The sequence below is a fragment of the Thunnus thynnus genome, chromosome 16 (genome assembly GCF_963924715.1).
Source record: "Thunnus thynnus chromosome 16, fThuThy2.1, whole genome shotgun sequence".
In the NCBI taxonomy this organism is placed as follows: domain Eukaryota; kingdom Metazoa; phylum Chordata; class Actinopteri; order Scombriformes; family Scombridae; genus Thunnus; species Thunnus thynnus.
This window is the reverse complement of record NC_089532.1, coordinates 9791882-9811866: the sequence shown is the minus strand read 5'-3', so window position 1 is coordinate 9811866 and position 19985 is coordinate 9791882. Positions and strand designations below refer to the sequence as shown.

Here is a 19985-nt window from a genome sequence, read left to right as displayed (position 1 = left end):
TGTGGTGATGCTTCAGCGCTGATGTCATGTCTCATCATTTAATGTGGTGCAGTAATAAGCTGTAATGACATTTCCAGCAACTATTGATTTAGCTGTTTCTATTAACTACCTTCCAAGCCCTCAGGTTCGAACAGTATAGGCTGATCCGATGGTATACGTGATCACCTCCATGCGGGACCTTATCCCTGTGTCATGTGAGCTTAGTGAATAATGACACAGTTTAGACCTACCCCTCCCCTCCTCTATTCTCACACCAGATACCTTTCAGTGGAGGTCTATTGTTGAAAAAGCAAACAGCAGGTTTTTACATGGCTGAGGCGGGGATGATAATGAGACCCCCCCCCCTGTGGGGACCCCTTTGGCCTGATGGCTCTGTGCTTGACCCCTCTCTCATTTTCTCTTTACAGGGTGTTGCCCATGAATGAGAAAACCACGCAGACTTCTTCAGATCTGCTAATCCCAGGCCGGGGACCTCTGACTTGGTCACAAAGAACTGCAAAGGGAAAGAGAAGATTTTTTTGTTTGAACTGTCTACTCCTCACATTGATGTTAATGTAGTTTTGCAGATTTATATTACTGTGGCTACCTGATAGAAAGGTATACTCAAGCATATATTTTTTTTTGATTGATATATTCAAGTGACTCCAGGGGAGAATTAATAGTTGGTTTTATTGAAGATATTCTTCTGGTTCGGCTTATTCATGCCCGTCATGAGTGTACCTGCCCAGCAGAAACCCAGCACTAAAAGAACAGGCAAACGCATCACGTTTTTCAACGAACAAAGCGTAGCAATGAAGGAGACCTCTCAGCACCCTGAAGGATCCTATTATGTTCCAGGTGGTACTGCTTCAGACCCCGGACAGAGCGAGGCTGCAAGTACTGTGACCTCTAATCCAGAGGGTCCTCACATGTACCTCAACTCTGTCATCTTCAGTCCAGATAAGGGTGACCAGAACAGAGGTCATTATCAGCAGACAGTGCCTATGAAGTGGGCCCATCAAGAGCCCAGTCAGCAGCAGCCATCACTGTCCCAACAGCAGAGAGCTGCTTCCTGGACCACCATGACAAACTGGGGACAAAACTTTGCTAATTACATCGGTGGAGTTAACGTTACAGATTCAAGGACCCAGACTGCATTTGTGAAGTCAATGCACGAAACCTCTGGCTTACAGCCACATCAACAGCCCCCTAACAGAGCTGCAGACAAGCAGCCAATGGGGCCCAACCCTACAGTGGAAGCCTACAGGGATGCTGTTAAGGCTCGGGGCCTAGACTGGGAGCAGCAACAGCAGCAGCAGTCCCAGGCCTTTCAAGAGACCTTGAAACCTGGGGCACTGAACCCCCAACAGCACAGCACATCCCATCCTGGAGGAAGCTCCGTGCTTCAGCCCTTTCAGTTGGCCTTCGGTCAGCCCAAGCAGCACCTGCCAGCCTACTATCAGACCTTCCAAGGCAACAGGACAACCCTGCCTAACCCACCTAACTACTCAACACAGGCCAAACCCCCACACCAGTTACAGCAGCTGCAGAAGCAAGAGCAAATACAACGCCAGCAACAACAACAGCAGCAGCATCACATAATCCAGCAGCAAATTCAACAGCAGCACCATCAAATGCAGCAACAGCAAATCATTCAACATCAACAACACGTACAGCAGCAGCTACAACAGCAGCAGCAGCAGCAGCAGCAACTACAGCACGAGCAGCAGCAACAAAAGATACAGCAACAGCAACAACAGCAGCAGCAGCAGCAAATACAACAACAGCAGCAGCAGCAGCAGCAACAGCTCCAAATTCAGCAGCAAATGCAACATCAGCAGTTGCAACAAAAAAACCCTCATGTGCTTGACTATTACCCCGGTGCACAAAATGCACACCCTCACCCTCATCCACAACCTGTGGTGGTACACTCCCAGGAGTCCTCCGCTCCAGCTCCCCCAAAGATCCAGGAACCGATCATCCAGGACATCACCCCAGAACCCCAACAGCCTTCGGATCCGCTGCAACCCCCTCTCCAGTCTGAGCCCTTGTCTCAATCGCAGCCCCAGACGCAACTCCAGTCCCAACAGCAGCTTCGCAGATCACGACGGTTATCCAAGGAAGGCGGTGCACCATCCGACAACCCTTTCCTTGCCTCTTCGGATCAAGCCGCTCCGGGACCGCAGGGCTCCCAGAACGGTGCCCGTGATATCCAGGCAGCCCCGACGGGTGTCATCCAGAGCACGCGCAGGAAACGCAGGGTCTCCCAGGAGGTCAACCTGGAGACCCTTGCTCAGAAGGCCTCCGAAATGGAGTCCCTACCATCACATGTTGTTAAGGTAAGTTATCTACTGTATGTGTTTGTGGCCTGCCCTCAGTTCAACTTTGAGACTTGTGTCAAAATGTTTGATCGTTCCTTTTTCTTTGTCATGCTCTCTTTTATAATTTTTTTTATTTTCCATATCCTTTTTTTGTGTCTTTCTGTTTCCCTTGTTTATTTGCTCACTCATCTGTTTCTCAGCTGTTTCCTCTCAAGCAAAAGAACCACAGGAGAAAAAAAAAAAAAGAAACTTAAACAGAAAAAGGACTGAGTGTTCTGAATCTTGATGACAGCAGTTTATATCTAAACTCGTCGCTTCAAGCTGGAAGCCATAATTGAGAATATCTTTGTGAAAGCTGAAAATCTATTTTTCTAGTGTTATCCCAGGGTATAATTGCAATGGGACTTCAGCTCCCCGAACAAGAGCGGGAACTGGAACAAACGGCCTAAAGCAACTGCCAGGAAAATTGTGCCAAAACTTGTGTTGTTTGTGATTAACGTGTTGCTGGAAGTGATGCTGAATGTAATCAACACCCAACAAAGTGTACACCATAGAACTAAGCTGCTCAGCTCAGCCTTGTGGGGAGAATCTGAAGCTAAAACAAGACTAAACATTGCGAATTTTCTCACAGGGTAAATACAGCCTTTAGAATGTCTGTGTTACTTATGTTACTTTTCGGCTCTCACAAGATGTTTCCCATGAACGAACTTGATAAATAACCCTTATTGTACCATGTGAAGTCATACACTTATCTTTGTTGATGTGCTAAATCCTTGATTGTGCAACAAGTTCCGTTGCCAAACAGCACTGAGTCAGTATGTCTGTAGTTCAGTATGGCTGTGCCCTGGATTTGCCTCCTGGGTAGCTGATCATACAGACAGTGTGTTTGGTTACATGCCTGCACACCTCCCCCATCCCATCAAAGGAGAGAAATTCCAGCCTGGCCTCGCTTGCCCTCCCCCCTCCCTCCATACTGGGAGGGGTGCAGGGTTGCCCTGCCTGCAGTGCTCAGCAGAATATCTCTCTACCGCCCTGGTGTAGGGGCTGGAGTTTTCCACCAGCAATAATGAGCACAGACCCAGTGTAGCCACACTGCTGCATGCCTCTCTGCCCATGAAGAAGCAGAGTGCAGCAACAGCATGCATCTGTCTTCATCGGGGCTATGATGTGGTGGTTGAGATGGCTTTGAAGCTGCTCCAGAGTCGATCGTTGCTCCGAAGCACACAGGCTGCTCGTGCCCACTCATTATGGTTTCTCAAAAGTAAAAATGTCAAGCATGCTGTTGGGGACAGTTCCGTTGACGTGCGTGTAAGGTGTGTCACTCGAACGCTGCACCTAACCGTACGATATCAAGGTGCGGATGCACAAAAGCTCTTGTTGAAATCAAAACTAAATAGCAGAGGCACGATCATTTTGAATTCAATGCTCAGTTTAATTTTCAAATTGTTCATTTTCCAGGTATTGATTGTGTCACTTAGGAATACATTTCAGGCTTGTTTAATGTTGTATTGACCTATCTTTCAACACCCTGTTTGAGTATTGACTAAATTTTTTGTTTTCGTATTGGGTTTTTTTTTCTTTGTGTGAGGTGAGTTACAAGGTTCCCATTTACTTTATTGATTATAATTTGGCAGCTTGCCTTGGTGAAGTAACAGCCACCCGAGTAAATTTTAGTTTAAGATTGAAGTTGCTGTGGTGTGCAATGCTCGAAAGCTAAGCTACATTCAGTAAAAGTTGCAAGGGGGTTTCATTCTTCGCACTTGTTGCATAGTGCATTGTATCAGCTATGCAAGTTGATTTTACTGGCTGTTGCATTTGAAAATGTGTCACCTCAAAGTGGATCAACTTGTGAGCTGCTGCAGTTTCAAGTTTTGCAATGACAACTCTACAGCAAGCAACAACAAAGGGAAACTACTTGCTTCAACTACCTCATAGTAGCTTTGTTTGAGGGGTCACTCTTTTACCTCCACAAAAACATAATAACACAAGTGTAGCGTGTACAATGTCATGCATTTGCATATGCTTCTTGATATTATGTTTTGAGGAAAAAAATTAATAGCATTGTAACACCCTGACCCTCCTCTTCGTCAGGAGCCCCACAGACCGTGGAGTCCCACTGAACCAGAGGGTCTGAACGCCAAGCGGCCTAGAGATGACAGCCTCCTTCCTCTCGTCATCCCCGTGTCTGTTCCAGTGCGGAGGCAGGAGCCCTCCTCCCCTGACAGGGATGAAGCAGCCCTGGCCTCCAGCTGGCCCCCCAGGCCTTCAAACCCCCAGGACCTCGGCCGCACAGACCACAAGCCCTCGGTCATCGTCACCCGGCGACGCTCACTCAGGAACTCCTTGACAGAAAGCTCAGAGCAGGTGGGTACACTTCCAATCCCTGCTGCTTTTTGATAAAATGACAGTGACAGCAGAGTTTGGTGTTGTTTTTCTAATGTCATTCTTAAGGGTTAGGGTTACATACATACATTCAAAGTCATTATTTACCAAACTGACAGAGAATGGGGGGGGTAATAGGCCGTTGTTCCACCGTCATCTTCAGTCAGTCCAGCTATTAAATGCTTGCACTGATGCTACGTCATCCCCCCCCAGCACAGTCTCCCTTCCCCCCACCATACTATATGTCTCCCCTGCCCCTAATTCAGCCTTCCACACTTTTCTCCCTTTCCCGCTTTCATTTCAGGGGGATTTGGTGGACTGGTTGCCCTGTCCCAGATCAGGCAGATTAACAGGGTTTAGCTTTATTAATGTATTGCCTCGCTGTACTGTACAATATGTACCATACTGTTGAGGGTCAGGGTGCCTTGCTCTCTCTATCTGGATAAACACACAGCCAGCCAGCCAATCATGTGAGCGTGCATCAGTGTTTCCCCTATAATTGTACAGGCTTGGTGGGCCACCGGGACGAGAACCCCCCCCCCCAGGCCAAAAAAAATCTTTTTTTTGAATGCCAAAAATAATGACAAATATCCATTCATTCGGAAATCAATAATCATATGCGTTTGGGAGCCTCGGTGCGATACTATTCCACTTGTAACTGCTATCAGAGTCCCTTTCAATTGCTGCAGAGCGAGAGCATATTGGATGCAGGTTAGCTAACATGAGCATGGCACCACTTGAAAAAAAGTAAAAGCTCTAACGCGGGGGACTGACCAACGAAAACAACAATGTTGTACACCAGGCCTGAAAAAAATTCTAGGGGAAAAACTGCTGCATGTGTCCTTCTTTTGTTTTAAGTCATAATATTTAAAGGTCAAACCGTACACAAAGATATGTGATACGTTTCCCTATAAAATGATCTTTCGTTACCAGAACGGCGGCACAGAGGGGGAAAAAGACGACGACGGCAAGAAGTCCAAACGGCGTCCCAGGCCAGAGCCTCTCTTCATCCCACCACCTAAACCTGGCTTATTCATCGCCCCTCCCGTCTACTCCAGCATCACGCCCTACCAGAGCCACTTACGCTCCCCTGTTCGCCTCGCCGACAACCCCCTCTCCATGCCTCCCTACACGCCTCCGCCGATCCTCAGCCCTGTCCGTGAAGGCTCCGGCCTCTACTTCTCCACGTTCCTCTCTTCTGCGGCAGCTGCAGCCAGCAGTCAGGGCCTGCCGCCTCCTGCAACGCCCAAGTCAGCCACACGCAGCCTGTTGCGCTCGAGTAAGTAGAAATATCAAGTGAACTGAATAATATGAATATTTGTAGATTGTAGATGGAGCCCTAACTAAATAATTCATTGTGTATTCAGTCCAAATTGAATAAATGAAAAAGAAAATAGTGTTTTCCTAGCACTTTCATACTAAAATGTACCTATTTTTAGGAAAAAAAACTTTTTTTGATAATGTCACTGAGTTGTTTTTTTTTCTTTCTGCTCCTTCTAGATAGCTGCGACATAACACCACCAGTTCTCTCTGCTATGAGCGAGGCCACTCCGGTCAGCATCGAGCCGTGAGTATTTCCCCCTCTCCTCATCCCAAAATCATCCATTCCATTATGGAAAGGGTGGGTTTGAGGTTTGTGTGTCATTTCAGAAAAATTACACGTCGCCCTCAAAAGCATGCATTATCATAGCTGGAGTAGTAGTTCTGCAATCAATTATTCAAACCATAACAGTGGGCTGAGAGAGAGCACAGACTTCTTGAAATTCTAAACCCATCCTTTAAAGCGGCCCTCCCTTCTGCCACTGTTACCACTGGAATCTTTTGCCCTGTCATCCGCAGCTTGCATCAGTGCCAGCATTTTCCTTCTGGTAGAACTATGCAGTCTAATGTCTCTCTCATTAAAAGTGCATCCTGTCATAAGAAGTTCATTTTAACGGCCAAATGAAAGCCTTAAATCTGTTTCAAAACTAATGGCAGGAAATCCATCTGGGACCTGTGACTGTGTCCTGACACTCACTCTCACAGAGAATGTTTTGGTTATTCAAATAAGCTGGTTTCAGTTTTAAAATGCAAATTTTAGTGGAAGTTATAACATGGCTAGAATTAGATTACAGCTGGCGCGTATCCAGTGGTTTACAATATCTCGTATTTGGCTTTAGCGTATCAGCCGAGGCAGCATCTCGACGCATGTGAACCCTCCAGAAAAGTGCTAGTTTTATCACTTTCGCTGCCAAGATATACACACATGTCGGATACTGTAACCCGACTGCTACTTCTGTGTTTTATAGTGCGTCCGATGTGTTCTAGGGGTTTCAGTAAACCACATAACACCACGTGACGCAGTCAGCGCAGTTTCACTGCAGCCATCCCCGAGTGTAGTAGAGAGTGGTTGAAGAATAAAAAAGTGGCAAGAGAGTCACATGGCTCAGCAGCGGCAACGAGAAGTTGAAATGCTTGTACAGGCCAAAAGACAGAAAGAATAAATAGAGCTGAAACTATCTTATTTTTATTTATTATTTAATGTGTTGGTTTTCTTTTTTTTGATTGATTTTAGTTTATAAAATGTCAGATAATAATAAAAAAAAATCCTCCCATAATTTCTCAGAGCCCAAGGTGACTTCATTTAACTTTAATCAGTCAAAGCTCTTTCATTTACAATGATTAATTCATATAATAATACAGAGAAAAGCACAAAAGACATTTTTATCTGTCATCTTTTTCATCCCTCTTGAGTTTGCTGGCATGTTTTGTTGATATTAAACTCATTCTCAGGTATGCTCAAATGCAGTGTACCAGTGGTGTATGTAAACAGCTTAAACCAAATAAGACCTTCAGTAGAACATGGCCACCAGCCAGGTTACCCCATAAATGTAAACACAGCCATCGAGGGTTTGAATGTTTACGAAAATTAGACCAGCCGAACCACAGGGAGTTTTAAAGACAGCGAGACTCCGTTTAGTTTAACTCGAGAGCCATTACTCAAGGATTCTTTTTTTGTAGGTTTTTTTTTTGTACCCGCATCAACAGCGAGGTGCCATTTTTGGGGGGAGCATTGTGCAAGCTGTTGCCTGACTGGTGCCGGCTGCTCAGCAGTTAGTCAGGAACGAGCCAGTGAAGCTTCCCATAAATCATGCTTTCAGCTGGGCCTGGTGTACACCCAAACACACAAGAGCCATCGCAGTTCAACTCTTAGCAGCCCACCTACCCTGGGGGAGGCTGCCAGAAAACATGCACACACACGCACACGCACGCACACACTCACTCAGCTGGAAATAGTCCAGGCCAACTGGAAATGCAATGGAGGATGGGACATCCTTGAAAAGGATTGTCTGCCAATGTAGATGATTTTCACAACTACAGCACTAAAATATCTGGTTTCAATTGACATGTAAAGCCCTTTTAGAAACCTGCTGTCATGTTGATTTACTAGATTTTCTTCCCACTTGACCATGACCTTCGTCCCACAGCAGGATGAGGATCCATTTACTTTCAGTTCAGCCAGTTTAAGAAATGCATTTGCATTTACTCATTATGCTGAGAGCTTCAGTTCAGACCAGGACAACAATTGCGGTGCTCAGTCTGAGCGCCACAGCAATCTTCCTCCGACTATTTAAAGATCATGGTAGAAAAAAGAAGCAAGCAACTAACAATATGATCTCAAAAATAAAACAAGCTTTACTCAAATAAAATACATGTTGTCCCGACTGAAATATTTAACTGCTTTAACTGTCGAGGCTCTTAGTGAATTCAGAGTCAATCGAATTCAAAATTGAACCGACTCCCAGCCTCGTCACTCACACTGATGTCTTGTTCCCAGACGGATAAATATTGGGTCGCGGTACCAGGCGGAGGTGCCAGAGCTGAGGCAGCGGTCCGCCGTAGAGCTTGATCAGCATCGAGCGGACCTGGTGTGGGTTCCACTGAACGAACTGGAGGAAAAACCCGACTTCCACAAGAAAGGTGAGAAAAGTACCTAAAACGGTGTTACAGAAATGTGAAATTGAAAGCATAAAGTTTGGCAGATAGTGTGCAGGTGCAGGAGCAGGATTTTTTTTGGGGGGGGGGGGGCGCGGCATGATTTGTTGAGGTTGTGGCCCATTATGATGAGGATTATTCTTCTTGTTGAACCACCAGGAATAAGACTGACTTACTTCTCTTTTTTCTGGGGCTCTACTGGAATATTTTTGCATGATTTACAGTTAAAAAAAACTGCTTTGTTTATCTTATACTGGTTCTTCATGCACTTCCTCAGTTCAGCTCTGTCTGAAATAGGCTGGATGTTCACATCAAGTTTTGGAACTTTTACTATGTTTAGCATAGACATTCGACATCATAACAGTATATAAATGACAGGAAATCACAAAAAGCATCATATGTCCCCTTTAAAACTTTCTAGTTTTATACTGAATCCTGTCATTTCCTTGTTTGTGAAATATAGAAGTGACCTTTTGTTGTTTATCACTTTGGAGAGAGTGTTTTCAGAAATTCATAATCAAGCTGTTGCATTTTAGGATGTCTCGAGCCGCAAGTTATTTCCTATTTTCCCCATATCACATTGAGATACTTGCATGTTTAGAGTATATACAAGAGGTGTTTGCTCCAAGGATACAATGAAATGTCATGGTAAAATATACAGTACTAAATTGTCGCTGTGGAGAAAATTTAGTTCAGATTGCTGCTGATTCACTATAATAACATAGTAAAACTTCCCAGAGTGCTGTTTAATATCATATTAATCAGTTATCTTGTAACTGTAGTTGTTTGGCTCCCTCCCTTACAAACGTGCAAAATATTGGCATCACTAAATGCAAAATAATAGCAAAAGTTAATAATAGAAAAATGTAGTTTTTTTTTGTCTGTCACTTACAGTCACCGTCTTTGTCTCTTTCAGTGGAAGACCTCATGCACCTGGCCTGCTCCAGTGTTTTGTGTGGAGGCGGCACCAACCAGGAGTTAGCCCACCATTGTCTGTACGAGTGCAAAGGGGACATAATGGTGAGCACAAACAGAACAATCCGTATTGACTGGCTGGGCAGGAACTTCCATGAATAAATAGAAATAGAAAAAAACGACTGAGATTTGTGTTCCGCACTATGCAGACTTTGTTTTTTAGGTTTTCCTCTAAACCCACCCACACACACACACACACACACACACACCGACCTGTTTTTCTCTTAAGGATTGCCTTGACTCATACAAATGGCAAAATCTGTATTAAAATACTGACTGCGACACAGAATACACACGATTTATAAAAATTATTCCAACCATCCATTGTAGAGAGTGACTGATGTGTCCAAAGTTGTAAATCATTAATTCATAAAGTTGAATAATTGGTAATTTTTTCAAAGCAATAGAATTCCTTGAATTTAAGGCCTTAAATTTGGTGATACTCACTATTTCCATGAGAAATTAATAAATGTTTTACTACTTTGTAAATGGTCAGAAGCAGATTACTGCAAAATTAAGCTCATTTCTTAAATGTCATGTAAAGTGACTTCTTATTCCTGTCCAACCAGGACAAAAACAGCTTCATGTATCAATAATACACTGAAAACATGCCAGCCTTAGGTCAAAAGTATACTAGGTAGGAGAAGAGAAATGTGATTACTGACCAGCTGCATGTAGATACAAGGTTTAAAGTAATGAGGATATTGCAGTGCAAGTACATGTGCTCTCTGATTTCCTGCCTTAACCTGATATCTCCCAATAACGTGGTTTCTTGTGTGCATGACAATGTAGTGATTGAAAGCCTCCCTCCGAGCTCTCAATGATTAGTGAACGGAAGTGACTGATCTGTAGAATTTCAGCATGCTATGCACTGAAACTCTGTGGTGGCATGAGATGACGGAGATAGTGAAACGGTTTGGTTATTGAGCCAGACTTAAAGGCAGACTGTAGAGGAGATGAGCTGCATTGCACTGCCACAGAGGTGTGATACACAGGGTTGTTGTTGAACGTAGCCAGAGGTGTTGTAGCCATGTTCCACTTTTACTTTGTCCTGCGGTATTTTCAAATACATAAAGCAAAAGTCAAAGCGTCACTAAAAAGAATGAGAGCACGGGTTGGAACATACAGCACTGTAATTGTACTTGTGTTAGATTTTCATGCATGTGCACATCTTATAGACATAGTTTGTAGTTATCCAAGAAATCTGATTGGTCCATCTATATTTCATTTTACCGCAGCAATAAATACATCATGTGTCATACATATTGCATCACTGTCATACCAGTAACTACATCATCAGGACCAGTGCAGCTTGCAGTGCAGATATGAAGGACATAAACCTGCAAAGCAAGCACAGCTGAAGCTCATCTGTATAAAAGAGCTATATAAAACATTTAGCTATACTCTAAATAAATCACCCCTATGACGATAAATCTCACCGCTGCTGATTAAATTTAACTTTAAAAAAAAAAAAAAAGGAACGATATGCTCTGAGCTCATTGTGGTAATGAGGTCAAATAGTGGTAAACGGCAATACAAGTGGCTCTTTGCTGGTGGTCATGTCACCCTCATCAAAATACCAGCAGTGGAGGAAACAGTCAGATGTATAATTATTTAAGAGAATTAAACAGAAATCAGTAGTAGGATGGCGAGGAGACAATAGCTACAGATGGATGCTGGGATATTAAAAACAAAAAACAAAGGCTTGGCCTCGCTGCATGTGACCAGTTTGTATCTGCATTGTTATGGAAGTTGATTAGAGTACTAAATACTTGGTTTTACAAACTTCAGTTGTATTTTAAAATAAAAAATTGAACTCAGATTATTTCAGTCTTGTGTGAAGAAGACTAGTTGTACAACATGAAATTACTGAAGCGGAGTATTTGACGCTGATTTTCATTTACATTGTGCATTATATCGCCTTAAACCATGATCTTAAATCAATACTTCCATTACTGAAGATACAGTAACTGGAGTCGACTCGCAGCCTGATGCAGACTTAACAGCAGAGCTGTCGGAGTGCTTTGTGGTAGTAGTGGTAGAGATTTCAAGCCCCTAGCGACCAGCACTGGTCCAACGTTGTCAAGGAAACTACGAGGGGGTGGGGAGGGGGCTGTCAGAGCACCCACTCTCTGCAGCGGTCAGGCTCAAACTGCTGTCTTTCAGCATTCATACGCAGTTGCTTCTCAAAGAGCAGAAAGTTAATTGTTATTTTGACAATGCCACAGTGAGCATAAACATGATATAGTGCACTCAGGAACTTGATGCATGCAGGAAAAATGAGAACGATGGTTATCTCACTCCCTGGTTACCTGTAAGCAACAGATTCATTGTTTGGCTCAGTGTGTTTTACGGGTTTATAAGGTGCAATCAGAGCGCCGGAGAGTCGGATTGCTTGGCAGGAGTGACTTGCTGTATAAAAAAGCTCATAACAATCACTGCTGTTCAGCTAATGTGCCATGTTTGTTCAGTTTTAAATAAAATGTTATTTGTTTTTCAGGCTGCTCTGTCTCTCCTGATGCTGAGGAATCCAATTTTCCCAAAGTCTCATTATCTGTCGAACTACCACTACTCAGGTTGGTCATTTAAAAACCTTTGAATATAATATTTCAATAGATTTTCTTACTTACAGTAGCAAATGGATGTTTTGTTGGGTTTTTTTTACTGCTCCAACATGATTCAGCGACCATGACAAGTGAATTATCAGTCACAGAAAGTAAATATGAAATTGATACTTAAATATTTTCCTGTGATTGTCATGATTTTCTGAAATTAAAGAAGTTCAAAGCAAACTCACAATCGGCTCATAATTAGTTGAAAGTCCTGATTTCAGCAAAGCTGAATCCTGCATGTGTGGATGTTTGTCATATCTGTCAACTTTTCATTCAGTGTATAATCATGGATGAGTGAATCGTTTTCTTGCCCAGTCTTTTTACCATCTGACAGTGATGGACTCTAAAAGCCTCCAGCCTTGCCTCTAAGCAATGGCAGCTGCAGAAGAGAGAGTGTGGTGGTGGAGGTGGTGGTGGTAGTGGTGGTGGTGGTGGTATTGGGGGTGGTGGTGGTAGTGAGTGACTGTGGAGGATTGTCAGGGTCAATGTGATGAGGGAAGGAGGGAAATAGGGAGGGGGTTTACAGCATGTGGTTAATCCCCAAGCAGAAGACAAGAGACCCATTGTTTATCGAGTGTTTTTTTTTTTTTTGGTGTGTGTGTGTGTGTGTGTGTGTGGTTTTAAGGTTGGGGGGTTGGGGTTGAACATGTCAGGATCTCCAGATATCAGTTGGGAGGCAGATACTAGAGTGTTTTTTAAACTGACCATTAAGATGTCTTTTTCTGTTTTTAAATGTCGCTCTCTCTCTCTCTCTCTCTCTCTTTCTCTGCCTCCCTCCCTCAGGATCAGACAGCTGGACAGCAGCTGAGCGACGCCAGTTCAACAAAGGCATCTCCACATACAAGAAGGACTTCTTCATGGTGCAGAAACAGGTATGTTTGTGGTTTCAAACACAAAGGAAAAGGAATTTTCAAAAACTCTTAGTTAGACGAGGCTACCCAGTAGCTGCTGGATTCAATCCTCTCTGCCAACAGTTTGTAACCCCCCCAACAAAAAACAGTCTGCACATGATGATATATTGTCTGACCGTGGGTGGGTAAAGGAAAATACAGTCACTCTGGAACAATGTTTCCTTCCTCCAACAACGTTACCGTAACCCTAACCTATTATTTGAAGTGTCGTAGTCAATTATTGCTTCTCCACAAGAGTGCAAAAGTATTTGATTTTCCTGTGTTCACCACTTCACTGATCCAGGGTGAGGCTAAATTCTCAGTTTTATAGTTTTACTGTGTTTATAGGCCAAATCACCAGATTAAGGGCTTTTAAATTTTATTGATGAATGTGCTTTAGGCATTTGTTGTACCAAACAGCTGCAACAAAACACATCAACTTTAATTTTATTATCTAAAGTTGGAAATTTATTAGTAGCATTTGCCAAAAAAGCACAAAAAATTACAAAATACACTACATACACTACAAATACAAACAACAATGCATTAAAAATGGTACCAAAGGTCACACATCATCTGAAGTTGCTCTTTCTGGTCTTATACTTGGCTGTGGTTGTACTTCCTGCATACCTCCAAAATGACCTTAGGTGCTCAGTGACATTCAGTGGCATTAAAAAAAACAAAGACTATTCAAAGTTAACAGGGACTGTGTCTGTTGTTCACAGGTCACCACTAAGACTGTGGCGCAGTGTGTGGAGTTTTACTACACGTACAAGAAACATGTCAAGATCGGCCGCAACGGGACGCTAATCTACGGGGAGGCCGAGCCTCTTGAGAGCAAGACAACTGAGGAGGAGACGGACCATAAGGTAAGTGAAATGTTATATTTAATATCTATACTTGAGATAAAGATGTAGTTTGTTGCTTCTTGTATAGACATTTTTTAGCAAGTTACACCCCCACAGGAAGGATCAAGACCCTGACACAAAGCAGACCAAAGCTTGTCCAAGTATGAAAGATTAGCTAGTTCACAAGCTTCTGCAAAAAGGGAGTAGGGGCACTGTCTGAAGTACACAGGGAGTAATGGAGCGGGTGTCACAAGTTAATCTGATCAGGAATCAACAGAATGAACGCGATGTTTAACCACTGGGTGATATGATTAGACGTGACACAGCAGCGCTTTATTTAGATGTGAAACTGCAGCGTGTCAGTTCAGAAATATTTAGGATCAGAATATTTTTCATTGACCAGTCGAGTGTTCAACTGAACCGTCCGGGCAGCTGCAGCTCAGATCCACCAGTGGTGTATTTGTTGTGTGTTTGTCTGTGTTACACAATGTTGATTTTAATATGAGATACAGAGATTTCTTTCATCTACGGAAACATTGCAGATACAGTTTTGGTGGTTGTTGTGGTAACAGTGCAACGCTACATGCATACATAAATTAACAAATGGCCTCCTTTTTCTTTTTGTAAGTATTTAGTGTATATCATCTAAGAATATCATCTTCGACGATTGCTCCTTATAATGTCTTATTGCTTGCGTCTGCAGGGCTCTCACAGACTGGAGCCGCAGAGGGAGGAGGACAGCAGGAAGTGGGAAGGGTCAGCTGACAGGAAACAGGATGTCGGCCCCACCAGGGTGACACACGCGGTGCAGTCCTCTGAGAACGTGAGTGTGTGAAATTGATAATCAGCTCTGCAGGGGAAATGAACCCATGACTGAATGGAGAAATAAAATAAGTAGATAATGGATACCAGAACAGTTTTTTTTTGTTTGTTTTGTTTTTTTTTATGCAGAAACTATTCAAATGTCTTTGCCCTCAAAGATGAGATAAAAATATAGTTTCATTCTGTAAACAATATTATCTTTGTTTAGTATGTTCCAACGTTGGCCAAAATCCAGTCTGTAGCCTCGTGGGAGAAGATATTTATTTTTGGAGTGACAACATGGTTCATAACTATTTTTTTTACCCATTTTAAGTCCAGGATGTGTGTTTCTGTCATCAGTTTACAGCCAAGGAAGCTTTTTTTTTAATTTTTTAAAATATAACTCCTGTAGTTTTTTTGCACAACGACAGTATCTGCAATTAAATGTATTTGGTTGCGTGTTTACTGATTTACTGTCCTGAATATAAGATGACCACCACCCCTCCTTCCCCAACTTTTTCCAACACATGTTTTTAGTCTTTTTAAAGATACAAAATGCTTTCAGACTAGTCCTGCTGGGAAAGATAATATTAGTTCAAGATGGTCCTCATCCTTAAAGTCTTTTCTCTCATAAAAGTGAAACATTAAATACTTCCATTAAAGTGTAACGAAATCCCTCCCAAATGCCCCGTTCGTGTAGCTTGTCCGAGTGTGTTTTCAGGTGCAGTTAATGCTTCATCTTTAGGAATCACATACTTGCGCGCTTTCCCGTCAGGCTCTTGGAACGGATTGGAATAATTTTCTCAGACTTTTCTTTTTTTCTTTCCTCTTTTCGAGCTCCTCGTCATGACATTCTGCGACACCGGTAATTCTTGGCGTCTTGACAGATTATTCAGTCTCCGTTCTGTTTCTGCGGTAAAGACGTCAGGGAAATGCCTTTTTAACTTGTCAAGAATTTATTTGCTCAACGGCTGCAAAGGCACGTTGCTTGTATTCTCCAGAACAAAGTCAGGAAAAAAGGTGGCACACACACACACGCACACAAAAGAATCACCTTGTCTTGCTGTTTTTTTTTAAACTATGAATGACACAGCTGACTTTTAGGAGGAGAAGTGCACCTGTTTCCTCTTATGAATACATTACACGAGCCTCCCATTGCTTTAACTAGGCTTCCTCAACACTTTTAGATCTGACTAATTCTCAAAGACTCACTTTAAATAGACTCAACGAAAACTTGCTAGCATAGCAACATTAAGGCTACAAACAAGCGACCTCCATATGCTCCTGGTTAGAAACCTCAGTTGGCCTCATCAGACTATCATGTTTGTCCTTATGAACTCTGCCCGACTTGTCCTTTTTGGAGAGGCGTTGGTTTTGCTGCCCCCTGCTGGATGTTTAGAGGCGCTAACTTGGCTGATGTCCACCCTCTCTGGATTGTGTAACCCCATTATGTCTTTCAGCAAACAATGACACAGCAGGAAAGCTTTATCCTCATAATCTACATTCACCGTTTAGCACACATAATAAGTTGTCGACAGGCGTCGTGTGTTGCTGTTTTCTCAAAAACGTGTGTCCGTATGTATATGTACTGGCGTGCCATTGTAATACTATCTTACATAAAAGGAGCTCATAAAAGCGGCTTCAGTCTCATTACTTTCTTAATTGGTCTCAGTGACTGTTAAATGTCTTTAGGAGCTTTCATGTTAACTGCATCTCTCACTTTTTATTGTGCGTGCAGCCCGGGACCGTCCTGATCATTAAAGGCCAGGAGGACTCTGGGAGGGACCAGCCTCTGTCCCGGGTCATCCACCCGCCTCATCCACCCCCTCCCACCTCCAAACCACACTACGATGGCAACACACGGCGGACCAACCCCTCAGTAGGCAACAAAGGCTCGGCCGGCCAGGAGGGAGAGTTCCCCTGCAAGAAATGTGGCAGGTCAGTGATCAGAAATGTCACAGTCGCTGTTGTGTTGGAGACGATGTTTATTTATGCAAAGCTGACAGCAGCAAGCGGTCGAGTTACATAAATGACCTCAGTCCAAACGAGTAAGATGTAAAACACATATTTTCTGCAGGAAATGTTGCCATTGCAATTGCCCACTCGGGAGTATGTATTTGTAAATAGAGGCGAGTGTGTCACAGTGTTTGAAAGAATCAAACCGTCCTGTCATGCTTTGATTAAATAACAGTCTGTCCTCTGGCAACACCGGACCTGTTATTGCCAACTGTGTCCTAGCAACTGAAACACAGAGTAGATCCGGCACATTGCGCCTCCTGTCAGTGCAACTCTACCCAGCAACTTGATAAGAGCTACAGTGCACTCGCCCCTTAAATACTTCACCTGCTCAAAGTGTGCTCGTTATAGATTATTCACCGCTACACAGCCTGCTAGAATATGTTACAGGGAATCCAGCCGGGCTTATTAGACATTTACAATGCTTGAAAGATGCTGGAAATTGCATATAGACTCACTGCTGTGTGTCTCATGCTGTGACATTCATTGTTGTGAATAATGTTGTAGAGTGATACAGCTTGTCATTAGCCAGCCACTATTTCCAGGCAACCGCAATCTTTATGAAGAGCGATCAAAAGGATAATAACTGTTATTAAAGTACTGACTTTAGAAACATGTGTAAGATGTTTTTGGGCTGTTAACAGAGATGCTTTCTATCCATCTTCCAACCTGTAAACAACATACCGGATAAGAGGTTGGGTTTTTTTTTTTTCACTAATCAGGCAGATTGGAAGTTTTGCCTCAGGAATTTACAGAACATCAACAAACTGCATGAACTAACAAGAACTAATAAGATTCAGCCCCCATCGCCTTTTCTTTTTTCCTACTCTGCTCTTTTCCTTCTCAGACATCCACCTCATTACATAAATCTGATGGCAATTTTACATGCGGGCCTCATGTCTTAATAAGACCAGTAAAAGACAGCTTTTCCTGTAATACGTTGAACACAAGCCTGAAATGAAAGTCGTCAGCAGAAAGTTAAATACAGAGGAAAAACATGAAATGCACATCTTGTTCCTCCTTTTTAAGACCACTGTTATAAAATTATCCCTCGCTTAATATCTCCTTTGCACAAAGAAAATAAAAATTGTGTTAGAAGTGTGTGTGTGTTGTATCAGTCGATGAAAATGTTTTTGGGTTGTTGTTTTTTTCCATTGCAGTGCAGATCAAAAGACGCAAAACAAAAACCACAGTATATTTTCAATATTCATCAGCGCTAACTGCATAGATAAATATCTAGTTAAATGCTTCACGTACAGCGTGCGATAAGAATGAAATGAGAGTCTGAACTTAATGTCTTATTTTATGCTTGTGAGCTTTTGGGATGTTATAAAAGAGGAAGTAGAATTTCCCGTCTAATAAATGATGACACTGATGAGATTATAGGAGGATTTGCTGGTGAGAAGCGGGGCCGAGCGTCCAATGCAATCACAGCGGTCATTAATTAAGACTTCAACAGCAAAATAAGTGTTAGAATTCATTCATTCATTCATTTTGTCAAAGAAAAGCAGCAAATCTTCTCATTTGAGAAGCTGGAACCTGTGAATTTTTTGGCATTTTTGCTTGTAAAATGACTAAAACAAGTAGTCAGTTATCAAAATAGTAGATTTATTTTCTATCAGCTGACTAATAAATTAACTAATTGTTACAGCTCTAAATGCAGCATATGAAAGATGAGCTGACATGTCTGAATAAGACTGTAAGAAACATTCATGAAGCAGAAGCCGCAACAGCAACGTTAATCTCTGAAAAAGATAGAAAAGAGATAAATGACCTTTGACCTCGTCTTTCTATCATGCAGGATTTTCTACAAAGTGAAGAGCCGCAGCGCTCACATGAAGAGCCACGCCGAGCAGGAGAAGAAGGCCGCGGCTCTGCGCCAGAAGGAGGCCGAGGAGCGGGCCGCGGCGAAGGCAGCCGCCGAGGCCGCCGCCATCCTGGCCGCGAGGCAGCAGAACGGGACGCGGCAGGTGGGCGGGGACAGCACCAACGACGACTCGTCGGAAGGAGAGGACGAGGACGACGAGGACTGGCAGTAACTGCGACGCCACGCGAGCGCAGCGTTTTTTTTTTTTTGTTTTTTTTTTCTCTACCGTGTGGCGGAAGGAGGAACGTTTTAAAGAAGAAGAAACCTTCCTGTGAACTTTCTGTATATTTTGTGGAACAAGAAGACTTCCCTTTGCTCGGCACATTCAGGGACAGGTTTACTGGTGTATGTGTTTGAGTGTGAATGTGTGGACTGGCTGAGTGTGTGTGTGTGTGTGTGTGCGTATGCTTTTCCAAAACACCCCTTTACTCTGCTTGAAAAGCTTTTTCAAGAGTTTACCTCTCTTGGTCACAGGGCTCGGTCAAATCAAAGCCATGCCGCCTCTCTCGGCGCTGTCCTGCTCTCTCCACGCCAGGCCGCGGCCTTCCTCAGCACTTTCTGAGTCTCGCCCTGCTTCGTTCGACAGGTGTGGAACTTTTTTTGGACCCTTTTTTTTTCTCCCTCTCTCTCTCTCTCTCTTTCTCTCTCTCTTTCTCACTCTCTCGATGAGCCACAGCTTGCCCTCGCTTTTTAAAACTGCGTCCCAACCCGTCCAGCGTCGGATGAAGTTTTGGCCACACGGACACTGAAACGTCGAAGCCGGGGAGGCGCAGCGAGGCGAAACAAACGAACTGAGGGGGGTCGTGCTGTTAGTTTTCTCCTGCTCTGGATGGCATGTGCAAACTATCGCCTCTGTTTTAGCCGCTCTTCTGCACTCGAGGCTGCCAAAAAGCTTTCTCAGACGCATGACGTGCGCCAAATAGGTTCTCTCTCCGTGAGCATTCGGGCTTTATAGTTCTGTGAATCCCCCCCCCCCCTCCACCCCCCTTTCAGCCCTCGTCACTTTTTATAGTTTCCAGTTTGTTCCTCACTGTTGATGCCTTGGATGTTTTGATGCTTTTTATCTTGAAATGACAATCAATTTTACACTGTTGTTGTTGTTGTTGTTTTTTTTTTTTATAAATATATATATACAGGTAAATGTTACTCTTTCTGCCTGTGTAGCTATATATGGTTATTGTTGTTTTTGTGAATATTCTTGTTGATGATTATTAATATTATTATTATTATTATATCCAAGTTTTGGCTGCAATTTAATTGAGCGCTTTTTTTCCCGTACTTGTCCATAGCTGTTTTTTTTTTTTTTTTTTTGTTTTTTT

The 19985-nt window shown here is 43.1% G+C and overlaps 1 protein-coding gene across 3 annotated transcripts in view; it reads left to right on the top strand.

The window, feature by feature from the left end:
* Window positions 1–19985, top strand: part of mideasb (mitotic deacetylase associated SANT domain protein b) — a 25202-nt gene extending 5217 nt beyond the window's left edge. For all 3 annotated transcript variants that reach the window (XM_067614361.1, XM_067614362.1, XM_067614360.1), the window contains exons 2-13: window positions 408–2318; window positions 4392–4664; window positions 5616–5961; window positions 6183–6249; window positions 8500–8642; window positions 9574–9677; window positions 12133–12208; window positions 13028–13116; window positions 13860–14003; window positions 14686–14805; window positions 16522–16721; window positions 18601–19985. In XM_067614361.1, the coding sequence (XP_067470462.1) occupies window positions 702–2318; window positions 4392–4664; window positions 5616–5961; window positions 6183–6249; window positions 8500–8642; window positions 9574–9677; window positions 12133–12208; window positions 13028–13116; window positions 13860–14003; window positions 14686–14805; window positions 16522–16721; window positions 18601–18838 (3417 nt within the window). In that variant the 5' untranslated portion in view covers window positions 408–701 and the 3' untranslated portion in view covers window positions 18839–19985. The remainder of the gene's footprint in view (window positions 1–407; window positions 2319–4391; window positions 4665–5615; window positions 5962–6182; window positions 6250–8499; window positions 8643–9573; window positions 9678–12132; window positions 12209–13027; window positions 13117–13859; window positions 14004–14685; window positions 14806–16521; window positions 16722–18600) is intronic.